Below are 22,524 nucleotides of genomic sequence, written 5' to 3' on the forward strand. Positions count from 1 at the left end.
TGGATTAAACCATAAGGAAAAGGTATTATCTCCCATTGCAAGAAGTTCCAAGGCATGGTGGTGGTAGCTTTAGCTAGTATAGCAGCCCCACAGCATCATGAGGGTCTTGACTGCTGTCAACTTTTAGTATCATCATCTGTAAAGCACCAGCCTTCTGCGCTGGATTCTCCCATGATCATATGACTGCAAGCACTTCCAAATACCACACACAAACACAACCACCACCAGCAGAAAAGAGATTGCTTTCTGTGTATATATAAGAGTTAGAAAAATTTCCTCAGAAATCACCCAACAGACTTCCTCTCCTATCACAATAGCCTGAACTGGATCACATGCCCTTCCTTGACTAGCCAACCACAGGCAAAAACAATGAGATTACCATGATTATATATGTATGTATATATAGAGAGAGAGAGTAGGGGGGGACTAATAAAGTTCACCCATGAGTAGAGATAAGGAGCTGAAAAAAATAGGGCTTGTCTTAAATCAGAAAGACTGATTAGGTGAGCAATTGACACATGATTTTATTATTTCGTGAAATGTGTGTATTGTTCATTCAGGTTTCACGTGCCCAAGTTAATTTGTTGGCACACAACAGAAGACAGAATTTAAGAAGAAGAATAAGCCAAATCATCATATGAAGATATGTATACTTCATATCTGATATATACACATACACATACATACATATATCTAGCATATAAACTTAGTCTTTGGGCCCCACTATAATCAGATAAGTTAAATCTCAATCATCTTCTATCTGGCGGTATCTTCTCTCTGTAGCCTCCTAGAATTATTTCTACTACAGCATGTAACACATTGGATTCTAACCATCTGTATGCATCCCCAAGCATACAGATGGTGAATGAACTACTTGAAATTTATCCAAAGCACCTAGCATCATCATGTCAGACACATTGCAGTCATCCAATATATTCATTCATTCAACATCTATCTATTCATTTATTAGTGAGGCAGAATTCCATAGACCCTGGAGCTAGCCTGTTTCACTCTAAATCCTTGCTCCAGCGCTTACTAGCTGTGGAACCTTTGGCATGTTTTCTCATCTATAATAGATAATAATATTGCCTGACTCACGGGGTTTATTTTGTGAGCATTAAATGAGCTTCTATGTTTAAAGCTCGTATAAAAATGTCTGGCTAATACTATGGGCTTATAAAGGGTTATTCTTTTTTTTTATTTATTAATACACTATTTCTAACTGTAGACTGCAGAATTTTTCATCATATTTACCACAATCTGAACTGTGGTATGGATCGATTTTAAAGCTTTGCTTCACTGTGTGACAAAACAATGACAGTTTGAGCACAGTTTGATAAAAGAGGGCTTTGAGTTGCAAGCTTAGATTTTCTCTCAAGCGCCTGCAGCTCAGAAACAGCAAGTGTTCAGAGCTGAGTTTCAGCAAAGCAATGAAAGATGGGAATTCCAAATTATCTATCTGTAGCTTCTATAGAAAACATTTTGGGAGCCAATTGGCTTGATCCAGCTAAGCTGTATCTCTTCATTCACTGCCAAAAGCATCTAGCATCTTACTATACAAAAGTTAAAGAGAGATAACTTCAATTAATATTGTATACAATGAACATTGTTGCTGAAAACTATCTTAAATTGAGCCATGAAAGATCAATTTCCTCTGTAGGTTTTCCCATCTACCATTGTAGCAAAAAAAACTTAAGAGATTTTGACCCTTACTGTACAACTTCTAAAACATTGCAAAATACATTTGACATATTTATAATGCATTTTAAAGGCAATTTTGATAGCTTTTCTTCATTATGATTCTGACATGCTTAACAAAATCTTAGGAGGCCCCTTCCAGTCATCCAAGTTCTCAACTGAGTGGTGCTTTTTAAATAGATGGCTGCTTTTAAAACTACAACAATATTTTATTAATAGAGAAATGGGTACACAGTAAATAGATTAGAAAAACACTATTAAATTTGTGAATTCATTAAATGCTTTGAGACAATTCTGTCCTATCCCAATTTTCAAAATTTATTTCCCTACTGTAGGCGGGAAATTTTCAATTTTGTTTAAGACCCCTTGATTTTCTGTATCATTTTACAGTAATTCAGTACTTGGACTTTGAATTGGAAATAATTTAGTTGTTTCCATTCTTTTCTTGTCTGTATTATAGGTCTGAAGGGGAAAATATCGCAGCAATAAATTTAATTTCCATTTGGCTCATGGATTTATTTTTATTTTAGTTAGTTCTTCTGAAATTCGTATTGCCTTCAATTGCTAAATATAATTGTGTTGATTGATCTTCCGGGAATGAGAAACTCAGTTTGTTAAAAATTTTATCAAGTTTATTGCTTTATAATACATTATTTGTAAATAATGCTAATGCTTTCTCTTTGTTCTGTAGGAAATGTATATTTTATGTATTCTAAGAAACCATTAATTACAAGATGTGTCGTTATTTTATATACTACCAAGAAAAAATGCTACAAAGTAAAGTATGCCGAAAATAGTTTCATATCCCTTGAATTTTTATTTTGTACTTATCGAAAAATCATTCAGACTTAGGTTTTATTTTGTGTCACTTTTGTGCATACAAATGAGGAAATTAAAAGCACAATAGATTGCTTAATATGTTCCTAAATTTCTAAACCTGTTCTCAAGTTAGAGTTAATGATGCCCATCTCTTTTTGTGCACCATTTACCTTTGTGCTACCAGTAATGTTGGATAAAGCATTTCTTTAAATGCTGTTCCATTAATGCTTCCAGAATCTTCCAAGACACTTGACTCTCATTCTGCTAGTTTTAATTGTGTAAGGTTACAGTAGAAAGCTTTAAGACCACAACCAGGATTCAGATTCCTTCCTCAAATGTCCTTTAAATGATTTGTTGACTGGAACATCAGTGGGGATAACAAGCAGATTGGGAGTGCACAAGCCTGGCCAATAGTGACATTAAGATGCCATAGATTATAAAGCAAATTCCCATTTCTGAGATGCAAAAATGTGAAAAAATACATTTAATTGAATGTTTTAAATACTCATCTGTCAGTTGGCCTCCACGGCATTTTTCTAGGCTTTAGATCACTCTGTATGATCGGTTCTATCACTCTCCGACATACATTTAATTATGACTGCAGGGCAGACTTAGAAACAGAACTTACCGACTCTGGCTATAAATTTAAATATTCCCCAAACTACCAAGCCTAGTGAACTACACAGTAGGTTTTACTTCTGATGATGCCTTCCTGATCACAAGGTGAAGCTACTCTGATTATTATATTAGTTTTTATAGTATACTATATGATAAACTCAGACCTGGAAACCAGGCCAAAGGAAGCAGGGTAACTGCACAAATGGCACTGAACAGCGGTCATGGTGTTTGGAAGCCTCGCTTCACCACTTATTACCTCTGTGACAATAAGCATGTTTCTTCTCTATGCCTCAGTTTTTTCCAGGTACTTCATAGCTTCAATTCCTAAAGGAGACAATCTTATGTGCCTCACTCACTTTTTCATGCCAAATAGTGTCATTGGCCTTAGGCCAGCACCTAAGTGAGCTGCCCTTGAGTCAAGTGCTCATCCCTCCATAAATCCACTGTGACTATGGCAGAAGGGGTGGCCATGAATTCTACCTAGACTCTTGCCCATCATTAGAGTCTGTGAGCAGGACAGTTTCACGGAAAAGGAGCTATGAATGGGTAAGGACTGGGGTTCATATCTTGAGTACATCTCCTACCCACCTCCCACTTCTGCGGGATCCAGGGTTAGATCTGTCTCTCCTCAGAGAAAACAAAGTTGAAAAAAGAAAAGAATGATTTTGAACAAGTTGGGCTAACTTGGAAATATACCTGAGTAGTAGTGACTTTTTTTGACATAGAACATTATTTTTCACACAATCAAAACTAGAGTGAGATGGGAGAATAATCAAATTCTTATTACAACCAGTATCCTTCCACCTTTAAGGAAGATGGACCTTGAGGAATGGCTTTTGCCTGTCCTGGGGCAACAAGAATGGAAGAAGATGAACACAAAAAAAATCCAGAAAACCAAATTATACTTTAAAAGCAATAATTTACATTAAAAATATGAAAAAATAAACTTGATAAATCAAAGTTTTCCAACCTCTACTAAGAGTAGCTGGCCATTGAAAAAGTTTGATCTCTAGTTTGATCTCTAGTTTTTAATACAAATGTTTGCTATTCTACGGTTTTCAGCGCCTCACATCTGTACCTTTCTCTGCTTATTTCCTTTGGATCCAAATTTCCTAATTCCTGATCCTACTTGTTACTTCTTATTCATGCTTTTCTATCTGCTGCTTGGCCATCAGGATCATGTTTCTAGTTGTGTCGCTATGTCAAGAAGATGACTGTGATTTGCAATTTGCCACTATTGGTATCAAGAGATACCATAGTGGGGCATATTGGGTTTCCATAATGGTAGGAAAAGACAGCTAGGAGAAACTCAAGGGCTGCCTTGAGGTTGAGAATCGGGGTCTTATTCTCCTTTTCTCTGCCTTCACATAAAGCATAAGGTTCAGTAGATACTCCTGACATACATCAAGTGCCTGGTACATAGTAAATGAGACCTAACAATAAGTTTTTGTTCTCCCCTTTGAAGGGAAGAAACTAAGAAGAAAAGATAAGGAGAATAGGAGAGTTTTGATCAGAGAGGAGAGAGAAAGAGAAATAGAGAAAGAAGGAAAACCAATAGGGCACTCAGTGGCTGCAGAGAAACAGGTTTACAAGAAGGGAGACAGAAGGCATATAGCACTTTGTACAGAGCCAGGAACTAGAGACTGTGGTGATGGTTCCTTGGGTGCACATTTATTACCAAGTCCATTAAGTTTCATACATTAAATATGTACAGCCCTTTGCAGGTCAGCCATGCTTCAATCTCAATAAACCAGTAAGTCAATAAATAAGTAGATTCCTAGGAAACGCGGCTGGTGAGCGTTCAGTATTTCCTTCCTGCTTGCGCTCTTCCAAAGACACTTTCATTATAAAAAATCTACATACCTTTTCAGTGTTCGTAGTGTGGTATTTTTAGGGTCGGGGAGAGATGCTGATTCTATACTCAAAGGTAGGCAGAGCCACTTATATTCAATGTGCAAAACTATTTATAAGAAATACTGCCTGAGAACCACACTCTAAAGCAAAGTCCTCCCTGTACCTCTTAGGAGGCTTTTGTGGCTAAATAGGTAAAATCTGGAGGCAACTAGATCTACTTTGGAAAGAAAAGAAGAAAAAGACCCAGGAGACTGTACTTTTTTATGATTTATGAAGGTAGGTGGCCTGCTGTGCTTCCATTTGCTCCAAGGTCTGAAAACAACCTTTCATCTCTCGCCTTTTACTGGGACTATCGCCAGAAGTCAGCTGTCATCGCCATGAGAGGGACTATATAACTTCCAGTTTCCCTCTTCCTTCCTTCAAGAGAAAGTATCTATTTAAACTAGAGAGAAGATATACCTTAAGTCTGACATTCAAACATCTGCAAACTTGTGGAAGATTTGTATAATGCTGCTAGACTTCACTTACTGCCTAAAAATCCTTGGGTGTGGAAAGAATTTAAATGAAACCTCGACATTAGTTCTCCCACCCCCCAAAAAAATCTTCCAGAGTGGGTGCCATAGGTCCATAGGTCAGATTCCTAGGGAGCTGTTCTGGGTCTCATGTAGCTTGCTGGGGAATGCTTCCTGGGTAGAGAAACTGGGAACGCAGGTTTGGGCAAAGCGAGTTTCTGAAAAACTGAGGTGCAGTCACCACAGGCTTTAGCTGATCCTATAGGGCCCTTCAGAGATAAAATTGAGGCAGGGGCCAGGCCTCTATACCAGCATCCACTCATCAATTGGATGTGGGCTGTCCCTGGGGAAGTGGGTTTAACCTTGGGCGTGGCAGCTCCCTCCAGTCAAGGGAAATCATTTAAGAGAGATCACTCAGCTCTGAGCTGTCTTTAGGCAGCACTCTCTGAAACTAAGGGCCTCATTTCTGAAAGGAAGGGAGAGATTCACATGGCATCCTCTTATGGTTCCCACCTACACCTACAGAAGGTCAAGGAAAATTCTGATGGAATAAAATCACTACATTCTGCCCTCCATCTCAAAAATGCACTCTAACATATTCCATGGTATCTGCTGGATTCTCTATGATAATTACTTCAATAGTTACTTTCTCTTTGGGGCCTTTCTGCCTTTGAATGCTTTTTTTTTTTTTTTAAGTAATATTTTCAGCATCTCTTTTACCTTTTTAAATTTTTTTTAACATTTATCCATTTTTGAGAGTGAGAGAGACAGAGCGTGAGCAGGGGAGGGTCAGAGAGAGAGGGAGACACAGAATCCGAAGCAGGCTCCAGGCTCTGAGCTGTTAGCACAGGGCCGGACACGGGGCTTGAACTCACGGACTGTGAGATCATCACCTGAGCTGAAGTAGGAAGCTTAAGCAACTGAGCCACCCAGACGCCCCTCTTTTACCTTTTTCTCCTATTTGCTTTTTAATTTTGCATGCGATTATTATAAAATACAATACTTAAATGGAAATAGTGCTTTCTCCAAAAATCGTTATGTTTATGCAGTATGGTAGACAATCTCACTATATAATCTGATAAACCTGTATCAATTTATAGACCTAGAGATAGGCATAATTAAAGTCCTACTAAGAAGAATATAAGGGACAAAGGGAAGTTGTCATGGGAACCAAAAATCCTGATTTTCCTCATTTTGTACCATAAAAGTATTAACCTCTATGATACCTTAATATTTTTTCTACATTGTATTTTAACCACTGGCCACTTTGAATATTGTATTTGCTATATACATAGCTAAATCATCACTTCCTACAATTTAGCTTTTTACATTACATTTTAAAATAGTTTTTTTTTTTTTAATCTGGCACTAGGCAGTTAAACTCTTCCTGCAAGAACCAGTTTTTCTTAAGAGCAAAATAGTGTTAAAGGTTTTTTTCCTCTGTGTATTTTAAAATAATTCAGATTTCTAATATATTGACAATGTAAACATACAGGAGAAAAAATGATTCTACCACAAATTTAACATTTTAAATTTATCTTTCCAACCTCTTTGATACTGAGTTTTTTATTTTGAAAAATTGGACATATTTCATATAATGTTTCATAATTTGCTTTTTTTCATCTAACACTTACAATGTATTTCCAGGTTTGTAAATATTTACCGTGAAGATAATTTTAACAACTTTATTTAACGGATTACCATAATTTTAAGTCTCTCTTTACATAGTTTCTGCTCTGTAATATGACAAATAAGTTACAATAAACATCTTTAAATTGTTTGTACACCCCAGATTAATTCTTTACTGTGAAATCCTAGAAAAAGAATGTGTACTTCTACAGCTCTAAATGTATTTTTCTAAATGTTTATTTTTGAGACAGAACACAAGTGGGAGAAGGGCAGAGAGAGAGAGAAAGAGAGAGAGAGAGAGAAAGAGAGAGAGAGACAGAACCCAAAGCAGGCTCCAAGCTGTCAGCACAGAGCACAACACTAAGCTCGAAATCACAATCAGTGAAGTCATGACCTGAGCCAAAGTCTAATCCTTAACCAACTGAGCCACCCAGGCGCTTAACACTTTTATAGCTTTTTCTATGCTGTTAGTTTGGCCTCCATAAAGTATTTTTCTATTCTATGGGCTTTCCTAATTACTCACTTTTCTGAACCCTCACCTTCATATCTACATATACCCACATTTAGAAATGAATATATATTAGCTTATTGTTATTTTAAGTCTTAGGTTTTTGACTATTTGTGAAATTAAACGCTTATCAGGATTTGTATTCCTTTCTTTGAGAACTGCTTCCTCGTGTCATTCGTACTGAACTTTCTCCTAGAGGGGAATTTATTTTTCTATCCAATATTATTTCTCTTGGCGTATTTCAAGATGCCAAATTCCACTTTAACCAACTAAATGACTACACTCTAAAATTAAGTAACCCGTTTCCCATTGGCAAAAAAAGGACTTGTGTTTTCCATTTACTGGTAAACTAGTTCAAAAGAAAATCATAAATATCTTTCCAGTACCAATTTAATTGTTTAGTACTATGTAAGTGTTACTATTAGAGTAGTCTAGTGGAAGGAACCTTGAATCAGGCTAAATCTTTGTAGGACAAATCACTTAACCTCTCCACATCCCAACTGTTTATGTAAAATAAGACCAAGTTGCTCTTCAGGGTGTAATGAGAATTGAGAATATTATACGAATGACAGTATTTTGGCACCCAGTAGGTCAGTAAGTGGCATCTTTAGTTTTCAATAGCCCCATTAGTTTTATTGTATCTTCAGATGTCCTTTGTTATAGTGGTAAAGTATAAGCTTTTTATTCCCATAAATATGAATTGAAGAGTCATGTAAATGCTCTAAGTTTTTCTATTTACAAACAGCATTATCTCTCAAAATATGAAGGACTAAGAATATTAACAATCAGTCTCTTTGTCAGTATATTAGATCCTTAATTGCCCATTATATTTTTGTATTTTATGAAAGACTTTCATTTCACAGTTAAGTAAAAGGAGCATTGTCTATAATCTTTTCTTGATTTAAAATAATTAGAAATAATACAGATAATATCATTGACAAATAACAGTGGCAAGTTTATAGCTTTTACCCTTTTTGATAAAAACACTTCTAAAGCATACCTCATATCTGAAGAGGATTGGAAATATTCATTGCTTCATTAAAAAAATATACTGAATATACTTCAAATCCAACTTCTATCAAACAAGTATTTTTTAAATAGTCTTTTAGATCATTCAACTCATATGTAGAGATGTTTTATATTCCATTATAAACTGGAGCAACATGAAAATATTCAACAACCTGAGTGGCAAAGGACCCAACCATCTGTGCACACAAAGGCTAGAAAGGAGTTTGGGGTGGCAGCTGACCAATCTAGATGACCAGCAACAATACCTCACAGAAGATGCAAAAATTGAACTGAAACCTAATTAGACAATATGCCTTAATGATGGCACTGTTGTATGTAGGCATTTGCATTTACTGCAATAATTTCTTTTAAATTCTACAGTAAACCATGATTCTTCAAATATCCTCAACTATCCTACAGAGATAAGAAATAATGCATATCATATCTGGTAATTCTCACAGCAGAGGACCAAATTTAGTTTTTGAATACATACATACTAATATTTCATACATATGTATGTGTTTGTGTATATAATTCTAGTCTTAGCTGACTCACATGAAATATAAAAGCTTTATTATCAATATCAGTAGTTTCACCTAAGTTATGCAAACCAGACTCCGAATTTTAGCAGGGAGACACATCCTAAGCTAAACACAATCAGAAAATCAAGAAAACCTTCTAGAAAGTGACTTTGAGTTGGAGAAAAAACTACAGTTTTCCACCATCTGGAAAATTCTGGATTGCCAAGTATTACTAGGGAGGGTAAGAGGGGGGGACAGAAGGACCGATTGACTGATCTATTGATACAGTCCTAAACTCATTGAATAGATTACCTCACTGCATACTCAAAAACCTTCTGTCTTTGGTAGGATTATTCTCACTTTACAAATGAAGAAACTAAAGAACGGAGAAGATCTAAGCCCCTATCTGTCTAACTCTACCCTTTCACGTTATATTAGTAGCTACTAGTGGAAAATTAAAAGCTTAAAAAAAAAATAACATTGTAAATGAAAACTGATTACCCATGTGTATTTATTAGCCTCAGCCATCCCCTCCTTCCATGAAATCCAAAAATCTCTGGATTTTAAGATTATAATAATACATCCATACATCAGAGATTATTCTACTTACTGTTTATTTCCACTAAATACCTAAGTATGCATAATTAATTCACAAAAGATTCTAAATCTATAAAAATCCTTTATCTCTTTTCTGGTTATTTCCATTTCTTTGCAAAAGGGACTTATAGGTCCATCAACTTTCCTGCTGAGACTATGAAGTTACTTTGCCCAGACATGTTTGTATTTATCTATTTCTGCCCCAAATCCTGTTCCCTTTCTTACCAGCACTGCCTGAAATCTTAAGTCATACAGTAAAATTCATTATTAAAGCCCAGAATATGTTTAGGTTGGAGAATAGGGCTTCAATCCTGCCTCTTTAGAACGCCTTCTGCACTGCACATGTACTAAAAAAAATCCAGGTAAGACAGGTTTCAGTTTCTTTACATTTCAGAAGGCAGATAAATTAAGAGGTCAAATGTCCTATCAGAATGCATTCAGCCAAGAAACAGAACCAGAACTGAGGTCTTCTGTATTCAAGGCTAAGAGCTTTTCACTGGCTACCTTAGGGACTAATTGTTTGTTTTTTTTTTTTAATATTTTGGAGATAAACATTTAAAGTAATTGAATACATTAACTTAATAGAATAACTCAATAATCTAATCAAGATGAATCAACAGAAATGGTTTGACAGACAAGACATGTTTCATCATCATTTCCTTGATACATACAGTCAATCATGCCACATTTACAGTGGCTTCAAACATTTACCCAGCAAGACAACTGAATTATTGATCATAGTATTGTCTACAGTAAATGTCAAAAATAAATGACTGGGAGGAAAATGTACCATCAATAAATGAAATTCAAAAACTTCTCTAGGACGCTCCTGATATCTTACAGTGTCCATGTTATACTAGTATTCTCTATAACCATTTTAAAAGTAACTAATATTTTGAATGCATGCTATCATTTATCAACATTTTGAATATAAATATTTAATCTTTCTTTCCTTTTAGAAAATACAAAATGTTCAGAGTATAGAGCATGTATGTTGTCAGCAACTGTTTCATACACAGTTCTGTAATGTACAGGTTAGAAATTAAATCTGCACAATAAATAACTGGCAGTATAAACAACTAGTAGATTTGACAGCTCACATAGTTATTGTTGGGACAGTGTTTTCAGTAAGTATGTCTGGTCTTACCTTCTAGGAAAGACTCTCCACCGTGGTTCCATAAATACTTTATGAACCAACATGAAGTAATATGCTAATGATAGACTATTTACCCAGGGAGCAGGTGCACTCTCTAATGTGTTTCATCTCTGGTACACCTTTTGATGTGGGATCAGTTAAGCCATTTTGAATTGTTCTTTGTTTTATTTATTTATTTATTTTGCTTCCCTCCCCTCTTAGATTCACCTGAACCTAAAATGGTGAGCGAGAGTCACCATGAGGCCCTGGCAGCCCCGCCAGTCACCACTGTTGCGACTGTCCTACCACATAATGCCACAGAGCCAGCCAGTCCTGGGGAAGGAAAGGAAGATGCCTTTTCGAAGCTGAAGGAGAAGTTTATGAATGAGTTGCATAAAATTCCACGTAAGTACTATATATGGTTGGTAGAGTAAAAATAAATGCTTAAAAAATGATCTTATGCACAGGGTATGGGGGGGGGGGGGTGCCGGGGGACAGAACTCCTCTTAACTTACATTTGATTTTTGTTAATTGTTGGCATGGTAGCATTCCAATAATAAAATGGAGTATTAGAAATGGAATATTCTTAAGTCTTTAAATATACTTTATACATGAAAGCCCAGTTTATAAAACATTTCTACCTTGTGTTTCATGCAGGTGGGGTCTTTTTTAAATGTCTATTTTTCTCTAGAATACTAACGTTTATGAGTTTACTGTATATATTTTTAACTTGTATCTATGAAATTATTCCATTATAAAGATTATTCCCAAACAATGGCTAAAATGGACTTTCCAACATTGCAAGCTTGATTTCCTTTAATTTACTAATATATCAAAATCTTCTGCATGGTTTTTAAATTTTTCTTTGTTCTCATCAGGAAAACCTAAACAAAAAACAATAACCTGTAGTTAAGCTTATTTGTATGAGTGCAGCACTAAGTTCAAAACCAGTGGTGTTTAAATCTGAAACAGGTTTTTTTTTTCCTTCAGATGTGAACATTTATCATGAACTAGACATTTTTTTCAGATGCTGGGAAAACAGATTTTCCCACAAAGCTTATTCTAGTGAGGAAAAGAATAAATCCATCTAGATGCAAATATATATAGAAAGTCATGTGGTCATAAATAAGAGAAACTAAAGAAGAGTAGGTGGGATATGGAAGGGCATAGACGGTAAAACATTATTTTTTAGGATGAGCAGGGCTGGTTTCTTTTGCAAGGAACCCTGGAAGAAGTGGAGGGGGGGGGGGAGTTATAAAATGTAGGAATTCTGGACAAAGGCCCTTAGGCAAAAATCTGCCTGAAACAGCAAGGAGCCCAGTGAGCCTTACGTAGAGTGAATAAGGTGGAGGTGGGCAGAAGGGGAATTCAGATTGTAGCACAGGCCGTATCATGTGAGCCTTGTCGATTATTCTATGTAACTTAGATCTCCTATGAGTGAAACAAAATGCCTCTGGAGGGTTTTGAGTAGAAGTGTCCCAGGATCTGACTCAAGTTTTTTAAAGATCATTCTAGCTACTGTGTTGGAAATGGGCTCTAGAAAGACAAGGACAGAAGATAAACAGGATGTTGCAATAATTCAGGTGAGAGATTTATCAATCCCTAAGAAAATTATTCTATAAGGACAATGAGAAACCAAGTGAAAAAAAAAACTACAAGGAATCAACTTCTTATCCATCAGTGACTAACAATTTATTGATCTGTCTACTGTTAACAAATTCAAGTTCATCCGAGAGACGCTCTCGGCATAGTTGCCAGTAATTACCATTCTCAACAGGAAGATCCATAACCTAGTGGAGGTGGAGATGGCCCAATAGATGAAGCCCTAGGATGAGAACCACAAGTTCTCTTTCCTGCTCTGCTACAAAGCTGATGGCTGATCCTGATACAACTTCAAGGTCGTAACTACAAGACACAAACCAAAATGCATGTATCATGGGGGCAAACTCTCACTTGAATATTTTACCAAAATGATTGCTTTAAGAGAGATGAGTTAGCAGAGAAAGAAATGAATAACATCAAATAAAATGCATACTCTGCCCGGTCTTGAACACCACCATCTCCTTCTTCAGAAGAGTAAACAATATGAGTGGTATGGCAATGTTATCAACTATAGGATTGAATATTCCCCATGTAGCCAAAAAACTCATTCTCTCCTCTCCTTTAGGCTTTGCCTAAATGTCATCCTCTTAGTGAAGGACTTTCTCAAACATTCTACTTAAAATGATAACCCATTCATCCCACCTCATCTTTGCCAGCAATTCCTGTCCTCACCCTTGCTTTCTCATCATAGCACAGCTTTGCAGATGGTGCTATTTATTATTTGTTTTTAAATTGCTCTGGCTCCCTCCAAAATAGCATAAGCTCCATGACAGCAAGGAATTGCGTCTGTTCTTTGTGGGGTTCGAGCACAGGTGGTGCCTGATACACAGGAGGCACTCCGTATCTACTTGTTGAATGAATAAATGAATGAATGTCAGTTTAACTTATGTCCTGAACCACCCTAGTAGACTTTGAGGTCTTAAGATGCTGAAAAATCAAATCATCTTAAATATTTTTAATTTTTAATGCTAGGAATTATTCCAGTGCTTGACTGTGTCATTCACACTGAAAAAAGCAAGTTGTTTTCATCTTTATAGCGACACTTCCATCTTTTAGCCTTTCCTACTTAGAGCCAACCATTCTGTACTTTGTATTTCCCTCCCATTTAGCAATAAGAAAACAGGCAGCTGGAAAAAAGTTATGAAATGCTCCCTTCTTTCCTTTCTTTCCCTTGACTAACCTCATTTCTTCCCGAGCTATTGACCCACTCCCATGTCCCTTTCTTAGACACTGGGCAGGAGACCCAGATGATCCATTGTTCCTCCAATGGAGGTTTACTTTTGATCAGCAATCTAATAGAACTTCAAAGGATCTTGGTAACTCCTATGAAAATATCATGCTGCTAGATCTATACTTGATTTAATAGAAAGGAACAAGTCAACTACCTAAATCTTAAAATATTACGGTAAATTAGAGTTAGAAAAACTTATATAAGTACAGCCATGTAGTTTTATCAAAAATTCATAACTGCATATTTTATACCTTTATTTTAATCTACCACAGTTTTTACTGCCTGTGTAAAAAATTTCTAATGGGATGTATACACAGGGAGCAACACTAAGCAAAAATAAAACATATCCTGAAAATCAAATTCCTTTAGGAGCATATGTTATGTAAAGGTTATCACTTTTGACTTGGCATAATCTAGTGTGACACTAATGACAGGTAACAAATTAGAATATTAATTGATTTCAGTCTCTGAACTAAATCTTGGCTATCTGGCAGATGTGTTTTTTGCAAAATTGATAGCAAACAGCTTTAGTCTGTCACTTGAAATTCCCACTTGTGAGAAGAGAGGTGTCACAATGGCAAGGAGTTTGCATGTCATTAGTTGGGTAATCTGCACAGTCCAGCATGGAACATATTCAAACCAAATTGCCTGATGATATCATCCATAACACCATGGGGCTTAAAATTTTAAAAAAAAAAAAGGAAAAGGAAATGGTACATGCTGAGCATTTTTATCTTTCAATTCATTCTGCACACTGTTATCTAAATGAAGCAGACAAGGTTTTTCAGAATGTTTCTTTATTTTGCAACTTTGATTGTAATATGACTGGGGTCATGGTTGGTTTGTAAAGCATGAACTCTGTGTCATCCAAATAGCTGTGATTAAGGTTTTGATATTCATGAGCTTCTTGAAGTAGAGTGCACCCTTCCTTGAGCACAGCAGAAAACCAAATATCCACAACCTGTCCCTTAGTGCAGAGTAAGAGTGGACGAAGGGTAATTGTGTAATTTATGCAGAAACACTACTGGATAAAACGTTGAATGGAGGGATGGAAAACACAAGCTCTGGACTCAGACTGCATGGGTTCAAATCTAAGCTCTACCACATACGCGTGCTGTGACCTGGAATGTTCATCTTTCTGGGAATCAGTTTCTTCCTGTGTAAAATGGGGATGAAAACACTATCTCCACCACAGGTTTGTTGGGTAAAGGGAGCAATGCATACAGAGCACTTAGCAGAGTGTGTGGCACGGCGTAAACATTCTGTAAATGTTAGCTAATATTAAACCCAAGCTGTCATTTTAACAAATCTATTTCCATGGTAGAAAAGCCCACAGTTCATGTCAGGTAGAAACCCAAATTATGAAAATTCCAAAAACTTTGCAGCCAAATATGTGCACCTTGCATTCTCTAAACCCACTCCAGCGATGCCTGACCTAGGAAGATGAATTCTCTCATGGTGTTTCCTCTGCCCATTATCACCTCCCAACTTTCCCTTTTTCTTTTTTAACTCCTGTAATTTCACTCACTCTTTCATTCCTTTTAGCCTATACATATGCTCGAGGTTCACATATCTGAAAGAGCCTAGCAAAATTTGGCACACAGTAAGTGCTCAAGGAATGTTCATTTTTCTTCTTTCATGCACTAAAATTTTCTTCTCCTTACCTTACCTCTCTGTCAAGTTACCATGCTGTCTTCTTCTTTCGTATCTACACCAAAATTTATTGAAAAGCCTAACCTTGATCCCGACATCTATTTCTTCACATCCCATCAATGACTCACCTCCTTCCATGCTGATTTCCATCCTGCAAGTGACGTTAAAATTGTTTTCACTTGAGTCACCAGGTACATCTTGATGCACGATTATGAAGGTTATGATCAACCTTCGTTCAGTCAGATATTTTTGTATCACTAGCACTATCAGCCATCATCATCTGTAATTCTTGATTTCCAGGACCCTACCCTCATTTTCACATCTTCCTTCTCCACACACCCTTTCCATTCTTTCATTGACTGGTCCTCCTTTTTCATGGTCTTCCCTTCCCTAAAGTGGTACAGGATTGAGGATTACAATGTTAACCCAGTTCTGGGGTTTTTTTGTTTGTTTATTTTGTTTTTTCAACATGCTCTCCCTGGGTGATCTCACTCACCTAGTCTTTCAAATAAGAGATCTCACTATTACTCTTGTCTCCCTTAATCTATTTCAGCTCCAATCCTATACCTGCAATTCATTTAAGTCCTGTTAAATCTGTTCATGAAAAACCTCTCAAAACCTGCCAGCACTCTCATGGTCCAGTGTCTTCTCTCATGTTTTTCTCTCTTCCTGGACTCCCTTTCCCCATTAACACTGACACATTCTTTTATCATCCAAGAACCAGTTCAGATGTTATCACTTGGATGAGAAATTTCCTCATTTCCTAAGGCAGAATTATGTGAATCTTCCTCCAACCTTCCAAAGCACTTCATGAAAATCTTTATCTTGGTTATTTGGTTTTGTTTGGGGCCTGTCCTTCTCACTGAAATGTAAATTGCTCAGAGATAGGAACCATTTCTCACACAGGTTTGTATTCCCGATACCTTGAAAATATCTGACACCATGCCAAAAACTGTATAGGCATTATCATATTACAAATCTTACTATATCAAACATTATGCCCAATGGTCTTTGTGTCATGCTTGGAGAGGCTGATCTAGGAAATAATAGTTTTTGAACCATCTTAAATGAAATATTATAAAAGCCTATATTTATAACATGAATTAAGCAAATCAAGCTGCTGTGGTGAGTTAAAAGTGTCTTCCTCGCTCACCCTCACATCGGCAGCAACAAAGACACCTAGATGTATGAAACACCTTTGAAAGCAGTGGCCTGGAAAAGGAGCAGGTAAAGCAATGTTATCCCTCATAGCAACAGCCAATGACACCCGACAACCAGTAGTGATGTAGGTGGTTAAGTATGGCACAAACAAATCAGTGATGAAAAACGTAGTCCAGTAACTTTGTTTTCCCTCAAGCGACTGCAGGATGAACATAATATCATTGTCGTAGATCACGTAACTGCTTTATGTTAATGTCGTGAACGTAATGCTGATGCAAGAAGAATTTCAAGACTAAATGAAGAGAAAACCCTTAGGAACATACAGGAATCCATGGCATGTGAATAACACAATTACTGTAATGATTGTCAGTCTTTAGTGAGGACTTAATGTGGAAATATGTGCTGTGCATTCTGTAAAATCAACTTGCATTCTGCCTTGTGAAAACTCTACTAGGTGAGAAAAACTATCCTCATTTTACACATGAGAAAGCTCAGGCTTAGTAAGGTAAGTGGTTTGTCTAAGGAAGTTACACATGGTACAGATGGTCGGTACAGAACTATGTCAGGAAAAATCTTGCAATTTATGACTATGCCCTAACAGAACATCACCGACTGCAAACCATCCCCATCATTCCTCATCACAACTAAGACGTGAAACTATTAGGGTCTTTTGTGTCTGTGCAGATATATTGCTTGATATTTGTCTTTTGATAGGTTTTAATGTTTTGCTAGGTTTCAAAAGACTGAATACTTGGAACACAAATTTAATACTAATTAAGAGTTTCTCATTACATTATCTGGATTTGAAGCAGGTACTCATTCACCTTATGCTTCTGCAATTCTTTTACTGGCCCCACTTACTCAGACTGTCATGTTGATAACTCATGACTACCCAAGTACTAATCATTAGATTTTGTTTCGTTGTACCGATGAACTCTGTAGATGACTCAGCTTCAGTTCTCATCTGTTGACTCAATTCTTCCTCACACTTCAGAAAAGCACTAGCTAAAAGGTTAAATGTTATTATTCATTGTTAACTTCTAGTAAACTGAAATATCTCTAAGTAAAAAACCTTACAATAACGATGAGTGTTATTTTCAGGGCAAAGCAAGTCCTTCGTTAATACTGAGGGGCTTCAACAATGCAATGGCTGAAGGAATCAATTGGGGCAAGAACACTGAGGTATAAGGGTTACAATTCATCACAGCACGATGTAGTAATCTGTGCTTATATTCAAAGGTTTTTCATTAAATTTTAGTTTATTTCATCATCTTTTTAAGTTTAATTCTGGTTCAAAATGTAGGAACTATCTGTGTGTGTGAATACAGAGAGAGAAAAATATTTAAAAGCTCCCATTGCTAAAAACTTAATCCTATAGCACTGAGTCAGTTTGGTTCTCAGTAGAGTTGGCATGGCCTCCTGCAGAATATTCTGAATATTCATCGGGCCACATTTAGAGTGCTAAAAAATGGGCATACAGGAAAGCAACTGGCATTTAAAGGCCATGGGCCTACGAGCGTACAAATCTTGCAAGGTGAGACAGTTTCACACAATGAAAACTATTCCCACATTCTGCACAATTTTCAAAATCTCCATAGGACACACGTACAGAAGGAAACCCTGTTTATAATTATCTAAGCCGAGAACAACTTGACATATAAACATAGCACAATGTGGTTTTGCAAGATTTTAATATAAACAGAATATTCTAGCTTTTAGTGTAACATTCACCCAGCTTCTGATCTTTTATTTTCTCCCGATTTTTCAAAATCTCCTCTCTTACCTCTAAATCCAAAATCCCTTTTAGCAGCTGCAAGCATGTGATTATTTCATTGCATCTTCCAGTATAGTTATACCTGAAGATCTTCATAGTGAAATAAATTCCATTGTAAACTTTCATTTTTCGTTTTTACTTTCCTTATTTTCTTGATTTGTAAAAATTATATATGTAAACAATTTGTATTATTATTTATTCTTGGTGAGTAAAGGAACATTAGAAAATATTTGTTATAAACTGGGACACTGTGTATAATACTGATTTTAAAGTCTGCAGTAGGATTCCTTCAACAGCCTGTGTTCAATGTGGAAACATAACAAAGCATATGCTACTGATATTTCAGGAAAGTTGTTTAAATGTGTCCTTGAATTTCGTTTCCCTCTCGGGTGCCGATTATGCAGAAAATTCCCCCAAGAAATTCATGCCTTTCAAATGAACTAGTGTTGAGGGATTTTACAAACTTCCAAAGCATAGGTAATACAAAGCGACAGTGAACACATAAAGCCACCAGGCGTATTAAGATCTCAGCTAAGTTTCTAAACCTTATTTAGCTATATTCTATTAGCATTTCAAAGACATTAAGTACATACACCTGAGGACAAGGGGAGTGGATATTTTGGACATACAACAAAAGTAACTCAGAAACTGCCTTGCTGAAATACTTTACAAATATACAAATATATTTTTAAATAGCTTTAAACGTCCACTCCTCAACTTATACCAGGTGCATGTCAAAACAGAGGAACATTTTCACAAGAGGAAGCCTGAATCCAAATGGAAATGTATAAAGAAAGCAACAGAAAGAGAGAATCTGAGAGACCCTGGCTTTCTCCTCACTCTTAACGATGATGTAGATCTTTTGTTGTGGGGCTGACAGATTTGTGCCAGTTTCTATTCAATCGGACAAAGAATTTAAAAGCAGAAACCAGAGGGGAGAACTATGATGTACTATTACGTATAGATCTTTAGCACTTGACTTTATTTTTTTGTTCTGATTCTCATTTATGAAAATACTATACTGAACGATTTAAATGTGGTATCTTCTGATCTCACATGCATCCCCAGTCTGCCTTTTAGGTGAACTTAGAGAAGTATAAACAATTTAAAAGACAGTGGCCCATTTACAGGTTTCCTCACCAAACACTTTGAATGAAACTGCTGTCCTGGTAGAATTTCAATCCATTTAAACTCTCTCCCTTTTTCTTTTCTCTTTCTAGCTGTTTGCACACATATGAGTTAAAAACAAAAGAAGGGGGGCAATGGTAAACTACAAATAACAGAAACATATTTGCCTTGGTAAATATGCCGTTTACCCAAAGTAGTGTGTGCCTGTCCATGGAAACTTAGAAAAGATCCAGGATCTCAGTGTAGTGAACCTCAACTGACTGACTTGTATTGCTCAATGCCCTGAAAGTAAATTTTATGGTAATAATTTCCTTTTCATAAGGATAAGATCGAGTTCTATAAAAATCAGGAAACCATTACAGTGAATTAGAAACATTATTGTTATAATCATGTAAATATTACTCCCTAAATTCTTCAGTACACTTTAGCAGCCCTGAATGTTAACACTTTGTCCAGAATGCTATATAAATCACTCAGATTCTGGCCCAGTATTAGTTACTAACCCGAGTAGGGACAGCATTGTTTGCTATGACTAAAGGCCAAGGTGTGAGTTCTAGAGTTGGTCTCTCTGGGTAGGAAATCATAGTCCTGTCATTACTAGTGTCTGACCTTGGGCACATCATTTAATCTCTCTGTAAAATAATAATAATAATAACCTCTGGGAAGGTACGAGCATAGTGGCATTAATATATAAAGTATTACATATATAAATAATATTCAAAATTCAAACTTCCAATATATATTTATATAGCACCTACTATGTATGAGGCTGTATATGACTGGCTAAGGATCTCAATCAAAGCACATAATTTCAAGGCCTTGTTTCTAGGCCTTGGTAGCATTATGGATTCCTAATTCTGCCAGAGGACCTCTAAATTAAAATACTTTAGCAAGACATCCATGACTTTTTATGAGACGATCTGATATGGCTTGTACACACATTCCCAGTTCACGGCCCACCCTTCACCCACACACATTTTCCTTCAGCTGCACAGAAATCCTTAGAGTTACTGAATTTATTATCCAGAGTGTTCCAAGCTTCCAGGTCTTGGTACAAATTCTCTCCTAAAATGTCTTGCTTATCTGGCTGGACTGCTTCCAGTTATCCTTCAGAACTCCACTCCATTTTAAAGGTCTTCCTGTCGCTTCCTAATCTATGAGTGAGCAATTCGCCTTTTGTAATAAGTCTTCATTTTATACGCGTTTAGAATTCTCACTTTGTATTTTACTTATCTGTGTTTTCTCTCTTAACACCAACCAGTCTACCTGAGACCAGAACACTGTCCTTTCATCTTTCTGTCTCCAACCTCAGCACGAAACTTGGTTCACAGTAGGTAGGATTATTCTCCTCTAGCTCAAAAGATCCTAGATAATCATACCATCAAGAAACAGGCTTCCACTCATAGATCCAGAAAGCAGATTGGTGGCTACCAGTGGCAAGGAGTTGGTGGGGATGGGTAAATTGGAGGAAGCGGGCCAAAAAGTACCAACTTGCAGTTACAGGATAAGTCAGTCTCAGGGATGTGACATTCAGCACAGTGACTCCAGTCAATACCGTGTTGTATATTTGAAAGTTGCTAAGAAAGTAGATCTTAAAAGTTTTCATCACAAGGAAAAAATGTGTAACATGTGTGGGGATGGATGTTAACCAGATTTCACTGTAGTCATCATTTTGCAATACAAATACCAAGTCATTATTTTGTACACCTGCAACTAATGTTATATGTCAATTATACCTCCATGAAGGGAGGGAGGAACGATGGGAGGGAGGGAGGGAGGAACGGAGGGAGGGAGGAACAGAGGGAGGGAGGGAGGAACAGAGGGAGGGAGGGAGGGAGGGAGAGAAACAGAGAAAGGAAGAGGAGAAGGAAGGAAGGAAGGAAGGAAGGAAGGAAGGGAGGGAGGGAGGGAGGGAGGGAGGGAGGGAGGAAGGTGTCCTACTGGAAAGGAGTAATAGTAATACTCAGAGGTGAAATTTAACATTACCCAGGACTAAAGACGGGCTTACCTACAGAGCTATTTTGCTTTGCCTTCAACCACACAGCATCATACAACCATCTTTTCTCTTTCATCGTCTCCTTATTTTTCTCTTTCCTGAAACTTTCTGTAACTTTGTCATTTCCTGTTCTGTTTTCTATCCCTTTGGCCTGTGCTGAGTAAAACCATTCCCTGTTTTATTCTTTGGCCTGGTGGCAGCCCAGGCTCATTCACCACTAAGATAGAAGCAGCCACCAAACCGGTCCACAGGGTAAATGGTTCTCCCCATAGGCATTTTCATTCCAGTGGAGATCTGGGACTTACTTTCATCGTTTAGTTTTAAAAAGTAATATGCTGTATTGGAATGCCTAAGAAACAAGATGAACTCATTTCTTCTGACCATTGTTATACAACACAGCCCAGTTTCTTGTGCTTTCATTGAGAGTTCAAAGACAACTGAGCGTGTTGTGTTAACCGCAGCATTCCCAGTAATGGTTACTTCTGTAAGGCTTTTTTGGGTGAGTTTCTCTGTTTCACCCGATCAGCGACACAAAACATTGCAGTTTAGTTTTTCAGCTACTCTTGGTACCATTAATGCCACAACTGTAGATATCATTTGAAGTGGTGCTTTACAAAGGCCTCCCAGCCATTTTCTGTCCACACCAACTGGCACTGTTCCATGTCACCTCACCTTTTTACAGCTGCTGGCAAACACCTACCTTTCTTCTCCATATTTGCTACTATGGCTCTAATGCAGTTTACCCGGCTGCCTTCCAGCAGAGATCTGTTTTTGCTATTTTGCACTAACTAGTCTTCAGCTCTAACACCAATGCCACTGATGTGAAAACCCAGGCACTTCCATAGAGTTTAAGCTTAATAATGTTTCTAAAAGTTGAACATGATTTTTCCCAGTGCTTCCATTGCAAGAAAACATGTAGACCATTCTCCAAAGTCAGTTCTTCTGCTTTTATCTTCCACTGAGGTTTGATGCAGCTTTTGCTCCTAGCTGGATTACATGGTTTGGCCTTTCACCCAGCAAGAGACAGTTGGACCTATACATAAAAGGCACCCAATACCCTTACTGATACTCTCTTCTCCC

At 37.0% G+C, this 22,524-nt stretch overlaps 1 protein-coding gene across 5 annotated transcripts in view; it reads left to right on the forward strand.

The window, feature by feature from the left end:
- The window catches only part of SYT1 (synaptotagmin 1), a 544,512-nt gene that overhangs the window by 322,410 nt on the left and 199,578 nt on the right, over window positions 1–22,524 (forward strand). For all 5 annotated transcript variants that reach the window (XM_060656890.3, XM_060656888.3, XM_060656887.3 and 2 more), the window contains one exon: window positions 11,122–11,304. In XM_060656890.3, the coding sequence (XP_060512873.1) occupies window positions 11,139–11,304 (166 nt within the window). In that variant the 5' untranslated portion in view covers window positions 11,122–11,138. The remainder of the gene's footprint in view (window positions 1–11,121; window positions 11,305–22,524) is intronic.

This window comes from Panthera onca, chromosome B4 (assembly GCF_046562875.1).
Source record: "Panthera onca isolate mPanOnc1 chromosome B4, mPanOnc1 haplotype 2, whole genome shotgun sequence".
NCBI lineage: Eukaryota > Metazoa > Chordata > Mammalia > Carnivora > Felidae > Panthera > Panthera onca.